We start from the raw sequence: 26,871 nt of genomic DNA on the forward strand, positions 1-26,871 counted from the left end.
CTTTCATTTGCAGAAATGTGTCATGCAAAATTTGCATTACAAAATTTTCTTTTTCAATTAGCGATCGTATTTGTTTCCATTTCGATTGAAAAAAAATATCATTAATACCTAAAATATTTTGCAGTTTGTTTAAATTTTTACCTCGTGTTATTAGCATGCTGGTTCTTAGATTTGATACTGTTGTGATCATGACTCAAGAAAAATGTAAAAAAATTTAATCAAGTGCCAAACAAAAATTTATATATATCGTTATTCCAGCTGGAATCAATAAAAGTAAGAACATTTAACAATAATGCACCAGTAATTAGAACACTAATAATCAGAACTATTCCGTGAATTGTTTTTCCAAATTTCGAAAAATTTTAACTTTTTTCTCAGTTTAGTTTTTGAATTTTCAAAAGAAAAAGGAGCCAAAATTAAATATCAACCATAACCAAAAAGGAAATTAAATAATAAGCACAAGAGTTTATAGGAATTAATTAATGGATAAAACTAATGTAATTAATTACATGAAAAAACAAAATTTTCTAACAGGAAACACATCCAATGGGGAGTGCAGGAACATGTTTTATTGCAATGGGGTTGCGGGATGAAAAAATGGCTAAGAACTACTGCTGTATAACAAGAAACTGACATCGTTTTTGTAAGCCGAGGCAGTAAACACAGCAGTTTACATTCTTAAAAATGCTCCAAATAATCAAACACCTGGATCTACTCCATACAAGCTTTAGACTATTACTAAACCACATATGCACCTCGTCTATATTCCTTTGCGAAACCTCTAACGAATTGGTACATGTTAGAGTGTACATGTAGTGAAACGTGATGTGAAGTTTGTTTCCGTGTAATGCTTGTTATGTGTAGTGCTGCCATCTGCCGCCAGTTTTTCTAACTATGAGTGAATTGTAATGATAGAATAATTTATCATTGTAGGCCTGTTGCTCTCTGTGGTGAGATTTTTTAATGAGGAGATTGGCTTGCATTTGCGCCTCGAAGTTGGAACCACAGGAAACCAACTTCAGCCGACCACCACTGTGACTACAAGCTTTAGACTGAAAGACAGATATTCCTTAAACACCTGATAACTTTTGGTTCAGAAGTTTATATGCACTTGCTTGACCAACTACATAAGAAACTGCTAACAAAGAATAAAATGACAGTTGTTTTTGGTTATGAAGCAAACTTGAAAAATTATAGACTGATCCAGTGTCAAGAAATGTCACATTTAATGAAAATTCTTATCCAGCTGTCATTTCTCAAAGAGAAACAGTCTGCTTCAACAGTCCTGAATCTAAAGATAATGCTACTGGTGTGAAAAGAACAGACAGATGAAGGGAACACACTTAGTCGATCACAGCCACCACAGGGTTCAGAAGATGAAAAAATTTTATCATATGATCTTAGACCAAGAGGAAGTTTTTATAACCCTGGGGCGTTATGATGCTAATGTTGCTGGAATAGAAATCCCAAACACATATGAGGAAGCTATGAATTCTCATAAGTCCTAAAGATTTAGAAAGAAACAATCAACAAGAACTCAAGTACACTTCAGAAAATGACACTGGTGGGATGTCCTGAAGGAAAGAATGTTATTGGATCAAAAAGTGGGTATTCAACATAAAATTCTAACCCAATGAAAACATTGAACGTTACAAAGCTTGTCTATGTGTGAAAGGGTTCTCACACATGGAAGGAGTTGATTTCTCTCTCTCTCAATGAAACTTTCTTACAGCATCAAGATATAACACCATTAGAACCATTTTAGCAATTGCTGCTCAAAAGAAGTTGAAAATCTTGCAGTGTGACATAAAAATATCACTTTTGCATGGCGATATCGATAAAGAGACATACATGATATCTCCTCTGGGTTTTTCTGTCAAGGAAGACATTGTGTGCAAGCTAGGAAAATCCCTATAAGGATTGAAACAGTCTTCCAGATGTTGGAACATGAAATTTTCTAGAACAGGAAGTTCTCACTAAACTTCAGTTTCCAACAAAATACAACAGAACCTTGTGCATTCCATGGTGTTTTTGAAGGGAAAGAAAGTTTTCCTTATTTTGAACGTTGATGATATTCTTCTATTATGTGATAAAACAAGAATTTTGAGTGACATGATGAAAGACCTAAATGAAAACTTTGAGGCCACTAGTTGCCAAACAGGATGTTTTGTTGATTGAAATAGAGCAAAATGATGATTCTATTTTTATTCATCTACAGGCTAACATTAACAGCCGTATTCACCAACAGAGTTTAACTGCAATCGCAGGATTACAGGGTGTCTACTAAATACCAAAAGCAAAATTTGGTGACTTTTCTGTGACCTTTTCTCATTTGCAGGGCTCCCACTCTAAAAATTATAAAAAGTAGGATGGGGAAGGGTACACCTCTTAGACAACATAATCATGGCATAACTTTAAAAAATCCATAGTATTTGTTTTTGAAAAATTTTAAAATTAATTTTTTTATAGCACACTATTTTTCAGTATCCTGTAAGATTGAGTCAAGCCAAAGCAAAATTACAGATATATCTTAGTTACAAAAAAATCTTTTTTGATCAAAATAAGGTCTTAGCAACTACAGATAATTCTTTTCTGCTCTCCTCACAATATATATATATATATACATATATATTAATTACATTCTGTTTTGAGAGTCTTCCACAGTCCAGTCTGTCAACTTTCTTTGACAATACACGCAACAAATTATGAAGATATGTAAGTTTTTCAAGAATGATGCTCTTTCAATACCACTTCCATAAGCAAAATGTGGAAATTACAAGGTCCGATATAAATAAGTCAAGGTGGACCAGATGGTTTGACGGTGTTGTCCATCCTTTTTGAAAAGGATTTGTTTAAATTTTAGTGGTCAATGCTAGTGTAATCGTTTTTGACAAAAATGAAGCACTTTCATTTCTAGCTCTTTACTTGAGCATTGTAAATATTGTTTGTGCCTCTGCATCCCTAAAAATACAGAAGAAAATTGAATGCTATTAGGTATCATCAGAGTCACAAAACCTAGAATAAGTATGTGCCCAACTACTTTGTTATGCAAACTGTTGTTTCACCTACACAACAAAATGTGCACCACAATTCTGAACAATGAATGTGTTACTGCCCAAGACCATGAAGTAGTTTAACTACAAAATTATTTTTTTTCAACCAGGCAGAAGTTTTTATTAACTACTCTATTTATAGAACCCTCAAACTAAGCAAATGAAAAAATGTCCACCTTTTGCTCTTCTGCCTATGGCAATAATTTTTTAATTGGGGGGGGGGGCGATAATCTTCATTGCCCCCTCCCAGTATCTCCACCCATGGCTTCAATCAACTTTGTGAAATCGCCTAGGCCCTCAGGTTGTCATGAATATTTAATGTAATCTATTCCTGCATACGCCCTTGTGAGTCATATATATGGACCTCTGACAACCCTAGATCCCCACCCCCCCTCAATGTTTTTGTCATATCTGAGTTTCTTCGTCACCAGGGCCACAACTAGGGAGAAAGCAGGCGGGGCTCATGCCCTGGACCAAGAGGGGGGTTCAAATTTCATTCTGAAACCTGTCCTTGAACATTACAAGGGGGCGTCAAAATGTGCGCTTGCCCCGGGTGACCAAGCATTTAGTTGAGGCCCTGTTCGTCACCTACAACAAAACTTTCCAAAGCAAGCTCCGTGGGTGCACCCGCGATCGTTGAAAACGTGTCCTGTGAATGCAAAACTACTGAACACACTATTGATCGGTATTAAGCCATGTGCACAATAGCAGCATTGCGCTGCACCTCATAGCAATAGTGGGCTCAAAACAGAGCAAAAGACCAGAATGACGTTGAATGGAGCAAGGTGTGATAGATCGAGCAGTTTGTTCAGTCGGTTCACCGATCCGCGCGACTGTCGAAATTGGGAGTTTCCTGTTGGAATCGATGCGCATTGCCAGACAGAGATGTGCATCAGAAGAAAACGCCGTCTTAATAGAATGTGCATGAATGAGCTCATTTCTTTACTGATTGCAATAACGCACGCAGGCAAAAGGTATTGCCACAGGAAAAATAAAAAAATTAGAAGAAACGTTTCTTATATACGAGAGCCGAAACCATCATTTAAGAGGACAAACATAGTCCAGCCGATTTTCCAATTCAGAGGGAAGCACAGTAGACGGCTGATCCCCAGCCCGGGGACTCTAAATGAGAGAATTCTATATAATTCGTTTTTCACACTAAATTCACTATACAGAACCCGTGAAAAAATTTGGCCTGAGCCCGTCAAAGATCTCAGCTTAGGAGGCCCTACTGAAAGATGTGGGGCCACTACACCAGTGTTTCTCAACCTTTGGAATCCTGCAACACAGTTTTCCTTTTCTCGATTGGAAGGCCTGGGCATACACAAGATTAATGGGAAATAAATGGGTAAAAATGAAGCAATAAACCACTCACGGTCCAGTTTAGCAGATGCCAGGGCCCGGCGGTTGAGGAACACTGCACTAGATCAACCAAGGTTCCTTTCGAAGGACGGATTTCACATATTCCTTTTCCTATTCACATTTTTCGAAGCCCAATATTAGACGCTTGTTATTTGCTTTATTGTCATGCTTAGGTGACCGTCTAGATCGGGCATCTCCGTTGCTCGTGAGCACCATGGTGCTCCCCAAATCACCCAGAGTGCTTGATGCTTGTGTCCGATTTGGTGCTCATGAGCACTTGATCAACTTTTCATTTAAATACCTTCTGGAAATTGCATTCAATTATTAAAATCATCCAGATTTTGTGGGTTCATAAGTCAAATATGACATAAGAGTGTTTTTTTTTTTGATGATGGGTACAGGCAGCAGGGGCGTAGCCAGAAATTTCGTTCGGGGGGGGGGGACAAAAGTGACAGAACAATGGATTTGGCCATCTTTTTCCCTTTTTTCGATCATTTTCTCACATTTTGGGGGGGGGACCAGACCCCCCAAGTCCTTCCCCCCCTCGCTACGCCCTTGACAGGCAGTACTCGCGACTGGAAAAAGGTTAAAGACCTGGTCTAGATTGCAAGCTTGTTACCGTATTCCAATGGGTCTCTTGTCAGCTGCCTGCCTTGCGTAATTCATGGTTCATCAGCGGCTTACCAAGAAGTTTGGTAGTTTTTTTCACCATTATAAAAGAACCACTTCAAAGCATAAATAGGTGCACACATCAATATTTTCAGCTCGCCACAACACTTCTTGGAGCAGTGACGCATACTTTAATTTGGCCTAAAAGTTATACACTGAAGAGCCAAAAAAACTGGTAACCTGCCTAATATTGTGTAGGGCCCCTGCGAGCACGCAGAAGTGCTGCAACACGACGTGGCATGGACTCGACTAATGTCTGAAGTAGTGCTGGAGGTAATTGACACCATGAATCCTGCAGGGCTCTCCATAAATCCGTAGGAGTAAGAGGGGGGGGGGTGGAGATCTCTTCTGAACAGCACGTTGCAAGGCATCCCAGATATGTTCAATAATGTTCATGTCTGGGGATTTTGGTGGTCAGCGGAAGTGTCTAAAGTCAGAAGAGTGCCACTTTGTAGCAAGGGGTGTCGCATTGTCCTGCTGAAATTGTCCAAGTCCGTCGGAATGCACAATGGACATGAATGGGTGCAGGTGATCAGACAGGATGCTTACGTACCTGTCACCTGTCAGAGTCGTATCTAGACGTATCAGGGGTCTCATATCACGCCAACTGCACACGCCCCATACCATCACAGAGCCTCCACCAGCTTGAACAGTCCCCTGTTGACATGTAGGGTCCATGGATTCATGAGGTTGTCTCCATACCCGTACACGTCCATCAGCTCGAAGCAATTGGAACCGAGACTCGTCATACCAGGCAACGTGTTTCCAGTCCTCAACAGTCCAATGTCGGTGTTGTCGAGCCCAGGCGAGGCGTAAAGCTTTGTGTCGTGCAGACACGAGTGGGCCTTCGGCTCCGAAAGCCCATATCGATGATGTTTCGTTGAATGGTTCGCACGCTTATACTCGTTGATGGCCCAGCATTGAAATCTGCAGCAATTTGCGGAAGGGTTGCACGTCTGTCACGTTTAATGATTCTCGTCAGTCGTCGTTGGTCCCGTTCTTGCATGATCTTTTTCCGGCAGCAGCGATGTCGTAGATTTAATTTTTTACCGGATTCCCGATATTCACGGTACACTCGTGAAATGGTCGTACGTGAAAATCCAAATTTCATCGCTACCTCGGAGATGCTATGTCCCATCTCTCGTGCGCCGACTATAACACCACGTTCAAACTCACTTAAATCTCGATAACCTGCCATTGTAGGAGCAGTAACCGATCTAACAACTATGCCAGACACTTGTTGTGTTATATAGGCGTTGCCGACCGCCGCGCCGTACTCTGATTGGTTCCATATCTCTTTATTTGCATACGCATGTCTGTACCAGTTTTTTTGGCTCTTCAGTTTATGTTGCAACACAATTAATGGTGAACAAGTCAGACGTCGGTCTTCTCTTGAACTCTCTGTCGCATGAGTATACTGTACGATTTCGTCGTTCGCTATAGCCACTAGAATAAGGGAATCCTTATCAAGTCGTCTTAGCTATAGCTAGTCAGTAAAGATTGACACGATCAGAATAAAAAAATGGATGATAATTTAAAAAAAACTGTTTTGAGGGGAAAAAAATTGATGCCCTTTCACTGTCTCCCACAAGGATGGGGCTGACAAGGCTGCAGTCCTAAGGCCTGGAACAATCACCATCATTGTTTTTTCATGCTATAAATTTACTACAGAGCCCTCAGTGAAAACTCTGGATTGCGGACCCACTAAAGGTCCAACAGTCATGCTCCATGATGTGGAGGGAAGATCACGTCCTTTCTATGGAAAACCAATATTGTTCCCAAGAGGACTCCCCACTGCCATGGTCTATCAGTTCCCCTCCTCCTCTAAGAATTATCACCTGATCCTGAGAACATTGCTTTAGGAGGAATATTAACAGATGTTGAAAGGTCTGGACAAGCAAAGAATGAAAAGTTTTTTTGTTCATCCAGTCTAAATAGCTTTTTTGCCCCACCCATATGTAGGGTGGCTATATATTGGCATTGTTTTTTTTATATTGCTACTCACCCATCCATCCCTCCAGGGTAAAAAAAAGAATGAATAAAACCTGAGAGAAAAAAAAAAGAATTATTGAATGCCACAGCTTCTCCAAAGCGTAGATTTTCGGGAAAAAATTGAAAAAAAAATCTCTGGAGAATCAAAAATCTGTGACCTTCACTCAAATTTTGTGACTTTTTCGGGACTTCATGACTTTCTCGTGTTGGTAGACACCCTGGATTAGAGGTCGACACAGACTGGTAAACACTAGAACCGCAGCACTTTCGGTATACCTAGAAGCGCAGACTGGGCCAAATTGACTCAAACCATGAAGAAACAGTGTTTCATAGCAAAAACAGGTATTTCTTTTTGGTTCCTAGGTTTTCCCCCAAATTCAATCAATGTTGTTTAATTGTGTATTCATAACAGGAAACAATATTTGTTTATGAATATAAAATGAGCTTCAAAATTAGCTAAAAAATTATGTAATTCATTAAAAATAAGATTTAGTATACATTATTTACACTATTCATTACAAAAACTTTTTCAGTAATCCCACAATATGAGAAAGATATAAAATAAGCACGTCAAATTAAGTATGAGAAAGTTTATAGCAGCGGTTCTCAACCTTTTTTGACTCGCTGAGCCCTTTTTGGTATATAATTTCCATATCGGAGTCCCGTAGGTCTATTTTTTATTTATTGATCAAAGTTAGATTTATTTTAATTACTCAAATATATTTATAATTATTTTGTTCAAATTTACTGTCTTTTTATTACTTTCCTGAAGTGGCCATGGAGCACCTGGGAGTTCGCACGGAGCTCCAAGGGCTCTGTGGAGCACCGGTTAAGAACCGCTGGTCTATAGTATGATTCTGTAAAATAAGTATTGATTTCTTACTAATAAGTGGAATTTATGATGAGCAATTCAGCAATTTTTTTTTCATTTCATATTCTTGCATCTTGCAATTATATTATCTTGCATATTCACGGCATCTTGAAGTTGCACAGCCCATGCAAAAATTAACAGTTTTGTTTCCACCAGTTTGATGTTACCCAGCATTAGACTTGTTTATTTTTTGATGCCTCACGAACAGTTACATGTTGAAGATCCCACGAATGTTTCCTCTTGCACAAGGGCAACATGTTTGGTGAACATAGCTCTTCAATAACATTTTAGAGAAACTGTGTTCAAAAAATAGTTCTGGTCTTCTGTACTGCTTTATACAAAATACAGAAATTTTTTTATAGTGAGGTCTAGGATGCTGTAGAAAATGTGGACAGTGCAGTGCCGTGATGCAACCTTCACAGAGTATTTTCTGGCCATTTGATCCGCTACAACTACGGCAAACTGTGTTGAATATTAGTTGTCTGAAATATTTTCTGGAAGCTTTTTGGGGCTTCTACTGCCAATATCAACTGTCAGATGAAGTGTGCTGAGTAATAAAAATGTTTTATCTTTTTGACAAATATCTCCTTGATAAATTTTCATTATAAAATCATTGTATTCCAGTAGCAATGTTTCATGCAGCTGTAGTTTCACTATGTTCATTGCATTAGATAACATTGCTCTTCGATTTTGTCTCACCCTCCCTACTAAGCTCGTATTTTTTGGCTTTTAGCATTTGAGCCAGCTTCAGTGTAGTGAAAGGTGGTTTTGGTTCAGGCATTTCTGCCCTTGTTCTCTAATTTCTTGATCAGTTGCATCATTATGTGCTTTGGAAGAGAGAGATTCGTTGTACGCTGATCCTTCCCAAGGATTGGAAATCCATTCAAAACGTATACGGCGCAAGCCAGAATTTTTTTTTTTTTTTGTGTTCATACTTTGCCAATAGAAATTTCAGCTACATGTTTTTTTTAGAGTTAAGCTTTTAATTTTTCAAAACCTCAGTCATAATCCCAACAGAATACCAGGTATTCAAATTTACAAAGGAAAAAATATTTAGCTGGCCGTTTCCTTCATTGAAAAAAAGATCTCCTCAGACAATAAATTGGCCTTGACCTTGAAAGACCTTTATTCCTCACTATCTTCATTTAGAAATATTTTTTAGAAAGGGTACTTCCAAGAAACGCATACACCCCCCCTTTTTCCTATAGAAAATATTTCGAGTCAAAATGACCCAAACCAGTTCTAGGTATAACTGAGGGCCGGGGCGCCGGGCTTGTTTATTGAGCCTTGTGACCTGGCGCAATTGGTTCTCTCCAGCATGGCCCAACCTCTCGGGGTAACTGGATTATATCCCCTAAGGGACAGAGCCTGAGTCATGTTTGGTCTTAAAGTTCTAGATATAAGTGCTTATAGCTCTTAAACTTATAGTGCTTAAACACAAAATGTGAAGAGCATAAAATTTTTGTGAATTAATATTCATGATATCATGAAAAGTCATGAAATTTTTTATCATCTACACTTAAGTTTTCAAGATAAATGAAAACAAATTTTGATTTGGGTCAAATTGACCCACTTCGAGGTTCTAGTGTTAAAATCCCAAATTTAACCAATCCATTTCGATCTCTAATCCTTCAACCTTAGATTGCAGTTAAACTATTTCAGTGAATACGGCTGTAAGAAAGTGTTAAAGAAGTTCAACCTGTCACATGTTCCTGACCAATACAAAATTTACACAGAAACAGATGTGAAGAAGCTGTTAGTGACATTAAAAAAATTGAGAATTTTCACAAATGAAATTTTGCATGAATGGTGATGATATGTAAATCTACACATTTAAGGGTTGTGAGAAAAGAATATATTACTTGCATCTGTCCTCCTGCTTGATGTGTGTATGTGAACTCTTTTCACATCAATTAGCCAGAATGAATTAAAGGTGATTTTTCAATAGCAAACTTGAAGGATTGACATGCTTGCATGATGATAATGAAGAACGCCAGGGTCTCTGCCACCGGACTTATCCCGTTGCCGAGATCTCTTCCAGCCCAGCTTCGTGGCAGAGTCTGGAACAAAGTGAGTGCACCTAACAGTCTGAGTGTGTAGCTAGTGTTGTGTACGATATTTCAGTGCTGCCATCTATACTTCAAATTGTGAGTGAAGTGTAATGATTGAATATTTGTAACGTTGTAGGCCTGTTGCTCTCTGTGGCGAGACTTTTTAACGGGGAGATCAGCTCACATTCGCGCCTTGAAGTTGGGAACCACAGAAAACCAACTTCAGCCGACCACTGACATGCTTGCAGTAAGTTTGATTAGCCTTTTGGATAAAACAATAAAAACTGTTTAAATTGTACCCCTAATGCTATGATATGAGTAAATGATTGCTAAAATCCAGTCATGATTTTGAGCAAAAAGTCAAGATCAGGTTCTAATTTATAGCACATATCCAATAGGTTGAGATCAAATGAGAAAATAATTTTGCAGCAAATTATTTTATGTGAAGTGGTTTTCTACCAAAATTCATTGATATTAACTACAGAAACTTCAGTCAATGCTTCCAACTGGACGATTGTTTGAAAATGTTCAATATATAAATAATATATAATTTTATATATAATATATAATGTTCAAAAATAATCAAATTGCAAATTAGAAGGAAAAAAATTCAGTTTTGCTTAATAAAGGTAATCTAGATCCCAGTTTGTTCTTCAAGTAACATATCACCAGGTTTGAACCAAGAAACCATTTTTAAACTTTGCCTGTTTCGAAGCTCCTTTTTTAAAAGCAACTCAGTTTCTGCTGTTCTTTTCTCGAAAAGAACCAGAACATAATATTAGCATGTTTTTAGTATGCTATTGAAGAATCAGCAGAGGCTAATGGAAAAAAAAACACAGTGACTGTGACCTTTCTTCAAGGAAGCCACTTAGCCAACTGATGCAAAAGGAGGTAACATACATGTACCAAGTTTGAGTAGATACAAGTAACAACCCCATCTTCTCTCCAGAAAATAATTCTCAACTTCATATATAATCAAAAATTCTTATAGCAAATTTGCATCACTTACGTTTAAAGTACTCAATAAGTAACTTTTTCAATCACTCTGATATCTTTTTTAAAAATCTTTCCATGTTTATAAAAAATAACCTAATTTAATTTTAAGAAAGCCAGCACATGATTTAATGATTATTTTTTTCTCTAGATAAACTTCATTTTTAGACGCATATTACTTTCAATCATATCAATTAATTTTCTCCCTTGGACTTTATTTTCATGTTTAAACAAAATAAAAAACTACTTTAGTAAATAAAGAAACAACTAATATGTATTTTTTTTTGTATTTATCACAAGACCATTTGAAGTACTTATTTTCAAAAGGGATTTTTGAAAATGGAATTTTTTACAATGTGAAAATTAAACGAAATAACGAATATCAAAAAGTGAATAAACTTTTCAATATTCATTATTTCATTCAATTTTCAACAAAGTATTTGAATATTATTCTTCTATATGCTACCTGCTGTGCTATTTCCAATTTTTAAAGCAGTCCATCCCTCTGTGCGTTTTCATCTTCTACAGTAAATTTAGTGAACGCGGAAATGTTCCCTTTTGAAAATAAGCTCATTTTTTCAATTTTTCGGAAAAATTAAATATAGTAATGTGCACATTGTATGCATAAGTACAGTAGAACCTCAATAACTCGACATGCAGATAACTTGACTACCCAGATAACCCAACATTTATTATTCTCATGGTTGGCATAATACTAAATTTAATGATGAGAAGCCTCTTTAACTCGACACAAGATAGCTAAACCCCGCTTAGATCAACTACAATTTGCATTATGTTATCACAACTAATTTTTCAAAATTTCCAGTGTATTGGCCATTTAGTAAATTCTCATGACATTTCTCACATATATTTTCAACAATTCTTTGCCTTTTTTTGTCATTTGTTGATAAAATACTTCCTCATATGTTGGGGGTAGAGTCATTTTTCACTTTTTGGAGCCTGGAAACTCAACCTGTGAACTACCAAAGTCACAGAGAAGCATGAACTGTATATCTAAAATTTTTGAGTGGGAGATGGCTCAATAAGTTAAAAAATAAAGATTTTGTTTCAATTCTGAAATTAAAAAAAAAAATAGAAGTTTTCCTAACTATCTGCAATCGCACTAGGGTGGAATGAAAAAGAATGTTTTTTCACTTTTTTTGGAAATTGATGTTGCCTTAGTATCCAAAAGATGCCTTTCAAGGTTTTAAGAAGTTATACCAAAATCTGGGAAAATATTTTAATATCTTGAGGTTCCTCACAGACCCTAAAGGTTGAGCAAAAAAACTTTTTTTAAGTACACATTATAAAAAATCTTTTCAAACATAAACAAAGTTGATTTTTAAAAAGTATTATTAAAAAATTATTCAGTACACATGAGGCAAAACTGAATATATATAAAAACCAAGAGAAATACTCACAAGTTAAGAGTTCCATACATAAGTAATAACTGACAAGCAAATCTGCAGCTGTCATGGCATTTGAAAGGATAATTTTTCAAGCACTCCGAATATAGTGATAGATAGAGGGAGATGAAAATAAACCCCCTTTTTGGAGGGGGGGAGACAAAACTATAACTCTGTTCCAAATTTAATAAAAAAAACATAGTTTGATGATATAGGTGTCAGGAGAATGCCTCTATTGCTTCCTCTGTTATCACACTGTTATTACATTTCACTGTTTTGCAAACTAGTCCACTTTTTTTTTCAAACGATGGAAGAGTACTCCTTGATTTTATTCTGGCTTGAATGGAACATGGAATGTACGGATTTCTGCTTCTGATAATTCTTCATTTCTAATTTTCAGAACTCTCTTGATTCCCAGTTTTTTGTAAATGAGATTTTCATCTGAAAATAATGAGAGTAATAAATTATCTGGGTGGGCGTAGAAGTTTTTTCTCCCATCGCCCCCCCAACACAATCTAATCCATAGGATCCCATGTTATACCCGTAGCTTCTACCGCCCCCCAGGGGGCGTTAACGCCCACGTTGGGTATCACTCATCTAGATGCTTCACAAGATGCCTTAGAGGTAACTCATTAAAGTGAAAAAGTCAAATAAGCCATTGCAAGGGATGGCCTATTTCTTTCTCTATTAATCTGATAACACCATTTTTATAACCAGTATTGGTAACAGTCCCATCGCATCCGATCGCCATCAATTCGTTCGTATCAAAATCTTGCTTCAAAAAGTCTAGGATTGATGACTTTATATCCCTTGCTCTACTGTTTCTTGGAGTTGTGTGACCAAGATAAATTGACCCGGGTTCCTGCAATATAGTTATGTGTTCTTCTATGGAAAGAATCACCTTCTTTGACATTAGCTAAGGTTTTGTCTTTTCGACCATCAAAATATATTCCTCGCACATTTTGTTCTCGGAATTCTATCTTGCAAAAGAACTCTCTGTGATACTCTTTCACGCCTTATTTTCATCCGCTCTATTGTCATATTTGGCTTCTCTTTTGTCAATAACCCAACATCTTCCAGCACAGCATTCACAATAATTGCAGCTAATCGATCAGACACACCAGTTCTATCACAAGCAAGAGCAGCATTTGGTAATTCAGTTCTCATCTGACCGGATCATGGCATAACTTCAAAAGCAAATGAAGTACTTGTTTCGGCACCGATTGATGGACCAGCTGCAGTACTGGTAGATGGAAATGCTAACTTCAAGGCAAACTGTGTTTTGGCTCATGTAGATCACTTTCCTCAGAATCGTTGGATATAGACGAGTTGTCAGTGGTTGATAAACTAGTTTCCCCTGTTTCTTCTTGAGATGACTCCAAACGGGATACCATTTTCATTTTCCTTTGTTCATTGCTTTTTCAATTTCTTCGTTGTTAGGACATCTACTCTACCAATGGTCATCTTGCGTGTACTTCTTTGATCTTGCAAGAAATCTCGCTCTAAATTTGTGACCTCTCTCAACTTGTTACACTTAAAGTTTTTAAAATCACATTTGCATGCTACAATGTCAAACAATTTCTGTGCTTCGCACTGAAAAGATTTCAAGTACAACTTGAAAGTTTGAGAATCTTTCCTTGCTTTCATGTTTTTCTGAAGATTCTTGTATTTACAGTAAAAGTCTTTGAAAATTTTGCATATCCATTGGTGAGAAACCGTAGGAATTGAAGCAGTTTTTCAAATATTTTCTATTTTTGGCACGATAATTTCAATGTCTGCAATAGCTGAATCTTTTTTTGATTGTTGTGCCTTCATATTACGTTGAGTCAACAAATAACAAAGCTTAACATCGCCATAGGTAGGTGAGACCCGAGAATCCCACTCTTCGGGATTTCCTAAAATATCACAACAATAAAAGCTTCTGTTCATCATTTTGACTGCCATTCACCCTCTCAGTTAAGGGGTAAGATTGCAAATGAATACGAAAACAAGGGAAAAACATTGATGTCACTGAATGAATCACGTATTGAGGGGAAATAGGAAAGCCTCCTCCGCGGTGTCATGTTACAGAATTCTGTACATGCGTAAAACTTCAGGGGCGATGAGGAACCTCAAGAAGTTTGAATTTTGGGGAAAATATCAGGAATGGCATTTCTTCACATAAAGGCATATTTTAAATTCTATTACAATGGCAATTTCAAATTTTTTTTTTTTTTCGTTCCACCCTAAATCGCACTGCTCATCTGCAAATAACATATTTTGATACACTTATGCTTTTTTTCACCATAATTCAAGATTATATGGGAACTCTTCGTAGAAAATTGCAGATAATTATTTTTTTAATTTATAGATGATAGAATTGCTTAGCTATATACACATATATATATATATATATAAGTAAATGTACTTATGTATATATGGGAGTTTAAGATCAAATGAAACCTCGCTAACTTGGCGTCCGTTTAAGTCTATATGTTCATTGATAGTTTTGGAGTGTCCAGTTATCAAAGTTCCACTGTATTAGAGAAAGTGTCATCAGAAGCTCACATAATGTAAAGCTGTTCGCTGAGTGGTATCAGCTTCATTCAAATCAGCACCTGCCAGACGAAGGGATTCTAGACGTTTGATGTTATTTTGCCTTGATGCACTGAAAATATAAATTATGTTATAAAACACTGAATACTTTAACATGTAGCATGCTTTGAATGTATGAATATAAGTGAATTTAACCCCTCTCTCTCTCTCTCTTGACATACAGGAGCGAGATATCTCGGACCAGTATAGATCAAAGAAATGAATTGAAGCTTTCTCCCTTCCTCCAAGACTCTTCATCAGTAACCCTCTAAACAGGAATTGATTTTTTTCCTCCTCTATCTCAGGATTTTTTTTTCTTTCCTTCACTCATTTTGATGAATAAAAAAATATTATAGGGATGTATTGGAAATGCATGGCTAGGATAGGGATAAAGAATGGAAATCCTGTTCCACTTATCTTTCCCCCTTTATTTCCTATATGTCAACTGTGATAATAGTTTGAGATTTTTCACTGGTACTTCACCTATACATTCTATACTTTGTTCAGTGCCAAAAGCCTGTACATAAAAGAGTTGAACAGCTGTTTGAAGTGATATTCAACTTTAAGCTGCTATTCTATGAGTGATGATTTACACTGATATGAATAATTTATGGATAATAGTGATGAACTGGAAAATATAGATCTGCAGTTATAATTTGTGAGCAAAGCTATAAATGATGTGTTACTCTCCGCGGTTGCAGGACACTATATATACCATAATTTCTTGGCCTATCTGTTGCATGGAGGTAAGTGCCACAGTAAAAAAAAACCATCAAAATTTAAAAAAAATTGAAATATCTACATATCTACTGCATCTTTTCCAGGATGAAATTTAATTTCCATGTACCCACTGTTTACTTGTAATTCAAAAACAAATATTCATAAGAAAATTGTTTTTTTTTGTTACAAAAATTAACATAGGTACAGCATCAGTGTAAAGCAGTGTTTCTCAAAGTGGACGTCTCATCAAGCTGGAGATATTGATTCATGTCTCTGTTTAAACTTTTATGAGTGAAAATATGTATTGAACTATTTTAGGGAATTGCAAATGAGCCATGAATTGAGCAAGGGAGCTACGGGTGACAGAATCTTCAGAATCACTGGTATAAGGGCTGCAAGCCTCCAAAATTAACTTCTAAAAACATATACATCACAGTAGATAGGCCTATATGTATGCAGAGGCATACATGGTGGTGGGGGGGGGGGGGGTTCTTTGCTAACTAAAAATTTAATTATCAAAAGAAAATACCTTTTATGCGAAATTTTAATATTAATGATGGTCGTGATTATGTATAATCACTGATCATTTTGGTAAGTTTCATAAATTTTGTGAATTTATCACATTTACTGGTGATCACGTATAATTCCCATCTTATCTTGTATTGGTAAATATGATAAATCCGTAATACTGTCTTACTCTTTTATTTGGTTTTTTTTTTTGGTTCCCTTTTTCTAACGTGCACAGGGACGCCGGAATATATCTGCTCGTGTTGCTAAATCAATACCAATCACCATTTGAACATAGCTCAAATATTGCACTAAAGCGCTTTTTTTTTTAAAATGAAAATTTTTGAAGACATATCCTGGGGACTCTTTCCGTGTGAGGAGTTGCATAGCTGTAGTTTTTTTTTTTTTTTTGCAAGTCATTTCAGGTCCAAGGGACTTTCCCTTACACCCTGTATATCCATTAAGCACGAGAATAAAATGAGCATCATAGAATCTGAATACCACAACATTAGTCACAGCAATAGATTTGAGACATTAAATTTCATCGCTGATTTCAGACGAATCTCAACCCTTTGAGTGGCATTGACAAGATATCTCTCCTTATTTTAGCATTGGCAAGCCCAAATATTTTGTGAAGTTAATCCCTCTCTCAGTGGAACACTTTTTCCTATACCAATGGTTCACAAACTTTTGTCAACCACGGCTCCCTTGTCTAATTCATGATTCGTCAGCAACTCTTCAGGATAGATTAATAGCTATTTTCCTGTATAAAAGAACTTCTTCAAAGCATAAATAGGTGCACAAATCAATATCGCAAGCTTGCAGCGACACCCCACATAAAGGTTGGTGATGCTTCTAGAAACAGCGATGCATAATTTGAAAAAGCTGCTCTATATATCCATTGCTTTTTCATTACTTTATACTCATTTACTGCTGAAAATCATAAGGCAGCTTATTGTTATTATGCCATGTAAAAGGGTTAAAAAACATCAAGAATAGTCTCATAGATGTACTTAAAAAGTGCAAAAAAAGTCGCTGAGAAAATAAAACTTGTAAAATAGAATAAAAAATAATAAATGCAATAATGACAGCTTTGTTACCTGAAGTTTATACCGCAAAAAAAAATAAAATCAGACTATAGAATCGTTTATTCCACAAATTCGCTATTACCAAAATTAAAATTCAAAGCTCAACATAAATATAAATAAAAAAACACACAGAAACATGTATTAAGAGAAACAAAACATCCTAGTAAAATGAGATGCTGTATATTGAGATTCAAAGAGGAAGGAGAAATGGTTCGACATTTGTTCTTCCATTTTTCATGACTTCTGACAGTGTGAGGGAGAATTTGGGAAAGAAAAATTCATAAATGACTTAAAATAAGAAGAAAAGATACACAACGTTTTAATTATCACCATGAAGTTATCGTCTAAAACAACAGGAAACCTCTTCGCCACTACTTCCGAAACACATGTGAATAATCATTTTAGCATTCTATATTTACAGAAGACAAATCTCAACGATGATTCTTGTGCATGAAAGAAAAGATGATTCGATAAATGAGATCAAACACTGATTGCATGCACCATGAAAATTGAGACAAAAATGCCTCGTGCATCTCTTTTCTGCGCATACACAAATCAAATATACATCATATTGTACAATGGAGTCATTCAAGTATTATGTCAGCATCAAGGTTTTGGATTTGCTGACAAGGGGGGGGAGGGGGTTTGAAGGTTGCTCACGTCATCAATCACCCTTTTTGAAGATATGAAATATTCTAAGTTGCTGACACGTTGGGGGGGTTTCGGTCAGTGTTTTGCTGACAAAGGGGGGGGGGGTCAAAAATGGCTAAAAATCTGCTTACGTAATACTTGAATGGCCCCAATGGAAAAAGTGAAGGAAATTTTTTAAGTAATTAAAAAAAAGTAATTTAAATCACTATTTATTTTAATTTGCATGTTTTTTAATTACTTTTCCGTACTGCCAACAGTAAAAGCCACCATCCACTCCCCCTCTCCCAAAGGCGTAAACTTGTATCCGGCCCACGTCCCTCCAATAATTTTGAAGGACTGGCTCAACTCCCCCCCCCCCAAAAAAAAAATTCAAGTGGATACGTTTCCCATATTTGGCTCGGAAAAACAATTTTTATGATTAAAAAAATTGTCCCAAAAAAAGTTTAGTAAAAACTCTGCTCGAAATTTTATTTTAATACTTTTTTAAATCGCAACCGACTTGTCCTTGGCTTTTTTTTTTGTAATAATTTGTAGTATTTTTTTCACGGTCAACGACGACACTCGATCTCCAATTATCATTCTCCCTCGATGCCAATCATAACTGCTCCAAAGGCATGCATCTCTGGGTGGCATCTGGAGACGATATGGGGTTGAGGTGCTTTGGTCCTTTCTTGTTCCCGCTGTCGGAAAACTCAGAAGTATCTCTTCTTCTTTTGTTTGAACGTGACCCTTGGGGAAGGAGGCTCCCAGACGATGCAAGAGGAAAAGAAAGGTTAAAAAATAGGCCAATAAAAAATGATTGAAACCAAAACAAGTACACTCCAAGAGCCATATTTTACTTATCGAGTTTGGGAACCCGGGACAAAACAATTTTAACAAAATACTAAATGACTAATAACACTGAGACAAATAAACAATAGCTAAATGAAATGCAGTGAAACCTCGATATAACGTTTGTGGACCAAGAAAAAATATTGTTGTAGAAGGATTATCGTTATATCGAGAGGCAACATTATCATCACATGCCCTGAAATTTCTGTTGCTGTTGGCAACTTTTCTGAATCGGCGTTGTTAGTACCACCAAAAAAATGTGCTTTTGAGTATTTATTCACCGCAAAAATAATTTAATTGACTAATTGATAAATAAAATTAATTTGGATGTATTGCTCCCGTAAAGAGCTTAATCGCAATACGCCGTGGCATGGCCCTCACATCCTGTAGTAGGGCGCCTAGGCTGGAATCTTGGCGGGTCCCTACCCAGACTTTTCACGGGCCTCAACATAGTAAATTTACAGTGTGAAAAATGACAAGAATCATTCCAGACCCTTGGGTGGAGCCCTGTCAGCTCCACCCATGTTGAGGGTGGGAGGCATGCAGAGGCACCCACATGAAGAAAACATTGGGGGGGGGGGGGGGCTGAAAGTTGCTGGTCGTCCTGTATATTCGAGACTCAAGCGTGTACGCAGGAGAGAGGGTGCATTGCATTCTCAGAAATTATTGGGGAGGGGAGGGGCTCAGCCTCCTCACAAAATTTATTGGGGGGGGGGGGTGTCTCAAATGGCTCTGTCGGCCCAGAGAATTAATTTGAAAGAAATTAAGTTTTATTTGAATCAGTCATTGCAGAAAAATAACATGCAGCGTGTAAAACGCTGTGATGTTTTCACAAAAACTTGAGAGCACGGCAAATTTTAGGGGAAACAAAAACTATTTTTCAAAGTTATCGACTTTGGAGGTGATGTAAAACTACATTTGTTTCACTTTCCCCCCCCCCCCCTCCACAGCACTTATCTGCACTCTTAGTTAAAACCCTGTCCGCGTCACCCAGAAAGTGCTGCAACAAACAGATTGGGAATCACAGCCCTATAAAAATACAGTACAGTATAGTGTACATTTAATATAATTTATCTGCAAAGTATCTCTCAGCAATGGGCCCCCTCACATCATCGAACAAGGCTTCTGGATTGAGATGTTTTGTGGGTACCATGACAGGATTTCCCAATCCCCTCTCTCCCCATCTGTTGTCAATTTATATGGTAAAAATCAGAAAAAAAATTCCTCCCACCAGGAGCACTGGGGGGACCTTCCTTCATGGGAGAGCCACGTGGCTCACCCTCTGGAAATCATTGATACCTCTGTATAACCTCGACCACTGTTACCGTCAACACACCTATAATGTCAGTTTCTTAAAATCCTGCTAGCTTAACTGGCAAAACGTTTACTCGTTATTAAATCACCCCGTTAATGAAGTCATATTTATTCGGTACTCGGGTGTGACGTTATACCAAGGTCTGACTGATTTTGAAATGGCATCGGACTCTGAAAAGCGGTTTAATGCAAAGAGCAGATCACCACGAGATTCAGAAATAAAAATTTGTTATAAGCATATATTTGTAATTGTTTCTGCAAATATTGAACACTCATGGCCCTCACATCCTAGAGCAGGGCCCCTAGGCTGGGATCTTTTGCGGGCCAATTATGGTGAATTTATAAAGTGAAAAAACAAAAAATGAAGGGAATCGTCTCAGGGCTGGAGCCTTGTCAGCCCCACCCTTGTGGGGGCCATGAACGTCTGGGGTCTGCGTCGTTTATCCCTGGAGTTTACAAAACCAGATTGTGCTTAAAATGAACACCTCCCTGACTGAATGCATTGTCATCTTCCCGCCATTTCATGTATTCAACACTTCCTCCTGTGATTTGCTTCCTGTTGTTGAAATTCTCTGTGGTTCTCAATGCGATGCCCGAGGGCACCATGGCCTCAAAATTACTACAACGGATATTGTTAGCAACTTACCGGCTTTTTTTCCGAAACCAAATGTTTCTATACGAAAAAAGAAAAATTTTTTTTTGCAGACTGTACATACTGAACACGTGCATTCAATTAACAATAATTGGATCTGTCCACCTTTTCTCTACTCTGAAAAGGGAGCCGCTGGTAAAAGCATACAATGAGTGAATTGCCAGTGGTTCAAGTCCCTTGCTAATTTTTTGAGTACATATACTGTATACAATATTTGCTACACGAGGAAAAAAACTTGTTTCTACTGCTGCACAGCCAGCCATATACTTTTGTCCAAGAACTTTCCATATCATGTGTGCGGGGCAAATTTTTATCATCTCTGTTGGATGATCAATTGCATATAGGGAATGTGTCGGTTTCCTACTTGCCGCTCCTAAAAGTGATCTCAAATTTACATTATTAGAATGATGAAACATCATTATTCTGAGCAAAAAAAGGACAATTACATAATATTTTTTGCCTCAAAGAATTTCGCAGTGACACATTGATGTAGATTCAGCTTCACTTCAAGGGGTAAGTCCACTTTTATCTAAATGAGTTCTTAGAATTTTATTTGTATGAATAACTCTGGAAAAACAAACTTCTGTAATTTAAGCAATGTTTTGTGTTTTTTTTAATTCAGCAGTGGCTCCCACAAGGGTGTGCCTGGCCGATCTCTAGTGCTGGGGCCCCAGGACATTTTTTTTAATCATTGTTTTTTTTTTTTCATGCTATTAAATTCACTACAAAAGGGCCTGTGAAAAGTGTGACGATGCGACATATTCGGAAGACCGTGAATATTACTGGCAGTGTTGGTTGACATGGCACTCTTGATTGGTTGGGGGGGGGGGGGGGTCAAAGCTGTATTAAAAGATCAATACGTCAGATTTGGGGGTTCTGTGGGTGCTCGATTACCCGCGTTAGTTTGTGACATAGGTCCAAGCAACCCTCCACCCCCAAACTTATTCAGAAATCAAAATTTCCTCTATAAGAACAAGACAAGAATCCACAAGTTCAAAACGCTCCCAACGTCCCTGGTGTTACGAATACGGCCTTGGTTGGGATTCAGAGGCTGCTAATCTGCATCAATTCACTATAGGGAGCCCCAAACACAGACATGACCCCCGCTCTGTCACTATAGTAAAAAGTCTACTCTGCGGCCCATCTAAGATCCCAACCTAGGCGCCCTGCTTTAGGGTGGGGATTCAACGAATAAATTGTTCAGATGGAGAACTCAAATTTTCTTTGGAACCTCAGAGATATATGAGCGAGAAATGGCGAAAAAAATGTGGAATTTGAATTTGACGAAAAAGCCCAAAAACTAGATATTTTTGTTGAAAGCGGTACACATGGTCACACCATATCTCGAAACCGAAAGTTAGGTGGACGCAGCAAGCAATACCAATCATTTTTGACTTCCGGCGTCCCTGAACGTGCAGTTAGAACAAGCTTACTATATTTATGGCTGATTTGTCAAATATAAAGCATCCGAATATCTTGCCAATTCACTTGCCAATTTACTGGTGAACTGTTGATCCTGGAGGCATACTTCCAGTTAGAAAAAGTATCCAAATAACATGTAGTACTCAGATATATTGTAAAGTTATTGACCTCTCAATGTAGCAGCGGCCAACTTGCATATCTTAATTTTTCAATCCATTATATGGTTTCATGATCTCTACATGTTTGGTATCACTCAAAAGGAGAATAATGTGACTTTGTACAATCATAACTATCATATTATTCTCATTTATCATATCTTGTTGCGAGTGATGAACATTTGCTGCTTAACACATGGGGATCCGAGATATTATTTTAAAGGGCCCATTGAGCTAAAATACCTGTATAATTATTATAGTAAAGAGTGTTTAATCCCCTTTGAGCAAAAATGCCCTGTATAATTTAGTTAGTAGTTCTTTGTTACCACCAGGAGACTGTTATAAATCTGATTTTTGGCAGCCGTAGAAGTGAAAAATACAATTTTACCAAATATCACATAGTGATATTTTCTTTGATTGATCTTACAAGTGATACTATATAATACATTTGCTTCCAAAAGTTAAGCCTGTGGCGGCTTATATAACATTACGACCACTTTAATGTTGCCCCTCTAGATTATGCATGAGTACCACGTGTTTGTGTACACAGTCCCTACACATGGAGCCATCGGCACCAGCATATAGTATCTTACCAAGTGATATTGCAACTTTGGGAGTAACAGTTGTGGAGGTCGGCTGCCCCTTTATTAGAAAAAGCAATTAGAAACCCAATTTGTTAAACCAAATTAAATTGTTAAAATTAAAAACCAATTTTACCCCAATTAGAAAATTGTTGCTTTGTTCTATTGATGCAAACAAAGCAAAAAAATTCAGTATTTCCAACTGCAATATTCGCTGAGATATTAAAATTCGAAAAATGGGGGAAAGTGAGGGGAAAACAGTGTTAAATATGGGTAAACTATTTTATCCCCCCCACATTTAACAGTGTTTTTTCCCCCAACTTTCCTTCGTTTTTCGAATTTGCATATCTCAGCGAATATTGCACTTAGAAACATGGAGTTTTTTCCCATCAGAGGACAGGGCAACATTTTTGTGTAATTGGGTTCTTGAGCACAGGCTGTCAGTATAAAATTTACCATTATTATTTTAATAAATTTACAACCCCTTGGAACATGAATGACATATCTGAGCACTAACAGTTATATACATAATAATATAAGACTCTAACACAATCTATATGTTTAAAAACTATGATAAATATAGTGGGGTAAATCAAGAAGTTATCCATATTTAAATAAGACAACAATAATATTTGTTATGGGAAGTAAACTATATATTATCATTTTTTTTCATTCGTGATATATGCTTTTATATTGGGTTGCTGTACTTTGGTTGTATTTTAAATCCATATTTTGTATGGGCACTTTTTTCATCCAACTCATTGGGCTATTTGCCTGTTATGGCCTTTGTATTTGTAAAAGTTTTTGCAATAGTATAGGTTGACATAAACAATCAAAAATATGTGCAACAAATTTAAAATAAATCAATGGTTAAATGATATTTTTAGTGATATTTCTACTAGAGCACAGTTTTTCACCATGTTAAAAGATGGGGGGCCCTCTTTATAAATATTCACTTGAGCAATATTTTGGGCACAAATTTGGAGACAATTTGTTCTAGTCAGTTTGACACCATTTAATGACACAGAGAAATATGAATTTTTAAAAAAGTGTTTTTAATTCACCCTAATACTGTAAAAACCCTCTGTTGCAGACACTCACGGGATAAAATTGTCTGTAAAAGAAGGTTACTGTATCAGAAGGGGGTTCTTGTTTAAATTGCATTATATAGTATTAACAATAACTGAAATAATTCTTTATTTGAATATGAATGAAATTATGACAATATGAGATGTATTTAAAGTCATGAAATACAAAATTACTACATAGATATAAAATTAAAATTACAAAAGAAATATTGTACAATGTTTTTTTTGTACTTAATTAGCTTCTTTTGGAAAACTGATCAATCACAGTTTGCCGAGCCTTTCCACACCTTCAAAATGTATTTTAAGCTGTGAGACTAAATCCAATGATTTTCCGTCACTGCGTTTACAGGAAAATGTATTAAATCAATGCATTGAATTCATTTGCAATAGAAAACTCCAATTTGAAGTTTTTTGCTGCATTTTAGACATTTTTTTAATCTTAGTGATAGAAACAGACGATTACTAGGTGTTATTAAACAGCATGGATTAATGTAAAATATAGGAGCACAATCAGCAATGCACGATTTCAAATTCTTAATGGACATCAGCTAAACATTAAAAAACTTCAAGCCAAAATTTCATTCAAAAGGGGTCATTCAAGTATTGTTTCAGCATCAGGGGGGCGCGGTTTCGGATTTGCTGACTTTTAATGACAAGGGGGGGGGGGTGTTTGAAGGTTGCTTACATCATCAACCACCCCTTTTTGAAGATATGAAATATTCTAAGGTGCTGACGAAATTTTGCTAGGGGGGGGGGGGGGGTGTCAGTGTTTTGCTGACAAGGGGAGGGGGGTCAAAAATGGCTGAAAATCTGCTTACATAATACTTGAATGGCCCCAAAGTAGCCAAATATAAAAAGTTGATTAATTATTTAAACTTTTGCTGCCATCTAGTGAGAATAATTCAAACCAAAATTGCAAGTAGAATACTTATTTCTTGGTTCGCTACCATTCAAAAAGCAATCCTGGGGCAAAACTTCAAAACCAAAATTGCAAGTATTGATGTTCGTTCGTACAGGAGATTTATTCCAATAGAACGAATGAATGATGAAAATTTTTGACCATATCTGAGTGACCATTAAACAGGGGTTTGAAATACATTTTATAGGCTTTTGCCAAGATATTTTCACTTGCCCATAAAATATAGGGGCGACCTATTAGTGGCTCTCCAGCCTAATAGTGGTGTGAACTTTTGGGAACAAAGGAGTGAGGCCAGAAAGATTAGCACTTTTCACAAAACGATAGACAAGGTGCTATATCTAGAAATGGTGTGAGTTTTTGGGAACAAAGGAGGGAAGTTAAGAGAATGCAAAACAATCAACAAAAAAATGTAGAAAGAGGCTGAAGAGAAAACTGAAAAAAAGAAACAATTCTTCTGTTTAACTTAACATTAATAATAGAAAAAATTACAAGATAGTAATGGAATATTTTTAGCAGCACAGAGCCAAGAAGCAAATAATAATTTTAAAAGAAGCATTTAACAAATTCACACAAGAGTTAACTCAATGAACACTGAAATCAGACCTTTGGAGATCATCCACTGAAATCAGACCTTTGGAGATCATCCACTGGAATGCAGATGGTCTCATAAATAAAATGGCTGAATTAAAAGAACTGTCAATAGATAGAAAAATGGATATATGCTGTATCAGTGAAACACATTTAAAACCAGGATGGCAAGCAAAAATTCCAAACTACAGTTGTGTCAGAAGAGACAGAGTAGATAGAAGAAATAGAGGTGTAGCCATATATATAAAAAGCAATTTAAATTTTAAATCAATAGATATACCTCCTTCAAGCAATGTTGAAACTATCATTGCAGACATTCAAATTAATAACAAAATTAAATAATAGCAGCAATATATAAACCTCCTGGAAATCCAATTGATTTGCAACACATGAAAAATATTTTTGATTGCAACCAGACATGTATGGTAATGGGAGACATGAATTGTAAAGATTTATCTTTTGGATGTAAGAGACAGGGTAAAGTATTAAAAAAAATGTGTGATGAACAAGGAATTATGGTGCATGCATTAGAAGAGATGACTTTTTATCACAGAAACTCCAGATATGAACCAGACATTTTAGGCATCATGCTTTCCAAAAGGTTAAATATATATGTTGAACCCAGGGTACTAAATGCATTAGACTCAGATCATATTCCGATGGAGATAATTTTGGACTTTGATATCTTACACAAGGCCATAAAAACGAAAAAAAAAAAAAAAAAAACTACTTGGAAAAGATATCAAGACAAGTTACAAGAATATCCCATCTTGGTTCCTTCACCGAAGAGGAAGCAGAAAATTTGGTTAAAGCAATAACAGAGTCAGTACAAGAGGCAGTGAAAGAAGCAACAACTGAAAAAATAGCAAAACCTAACCCACTTGGTCTTCCAATGTGGTTAAAAGAGGAGATACAGAGGAAAAACTGATTAGGAAAAATTTGGCAATGAACAAGAGATCCCTTTTATAGACAACAATAAAACCGAAAAGCAAGGGAGGTCAAAAAGGAAATAAGCAAAATGCTAAATCAGTGTTTTTCGCAATGGTTGGAGGAAGCAAGACAGGAAGATATGGTAGTCTATATAAAATTTATCACAAATTAAAACACAAACAGAAAATGCCGCCCATCAGAAATTTATCAGACAATTTAATTTTCAATGACATAAGAAAAGCAGATGAATTTGTTAATGTGTATGAAGAACAATTTTCTCCAAACAAAACTGTATCACAAAACTTTATAGCCAAAACACATTTGGAGGTTCAAAAATTTTTTATCGGCAAATATTCCACTATAGATACAATAGCTTTTTTCTCCATTACTATACAAGAAGTGGAGGAAAATATTGCTAAAATTAAATCAAGAAAAGCACAAGGTTATGATGAAT

At 36.6% G+C, this 26,871-nt stretch overlaps 1 protein-coding gene across 7 annotated transcripts in view; it reads right to left on the bottom strand.

The window, feature by feature from the left end:
• LOC149079909 (uncharacterized) overlaps positions 1–26,871 on the bottom strand; it is a 161,959-nt gene that overhangs the window by 5,842 nt on the left and 129,246 nt on the right. For 6 of the 7 annotated variants that reach the window (XM_089238700.1, XM_089238697.1, XM_089238696.1 and 3 more), the window contains one exon: positions 14,945–15,044. In XM_089238700.1, the coding sequence (XP_089094826.1) occupies positions 14,945–15,044 (100 nt within the window). Of the gene's footprint in view, positions 1–14,848; positions 15,045–26,871 lie in introns of all 7 variants that reach the window. The other variant, XR_016193512.1, reaches the window with a different exon arrangement.

This window comes from Pholcus phalangioides, unplaced genomic scaffold, assembly GCF_987345545.1.
Source record: "Pholcus phalangioides strain wild (caught in Gottingen) unplaced genomic scaffold, Ppha-v1.0 ptg000011l_1, whole genome shotgun sequence".
Taxonomy (NCBI): domain Eukaryota; kingdom Metazoa; phylum Arthropoda; class Arachnida; order Araneae; family Pholcidae; genus Pholcus; species Pholcus phalangioides.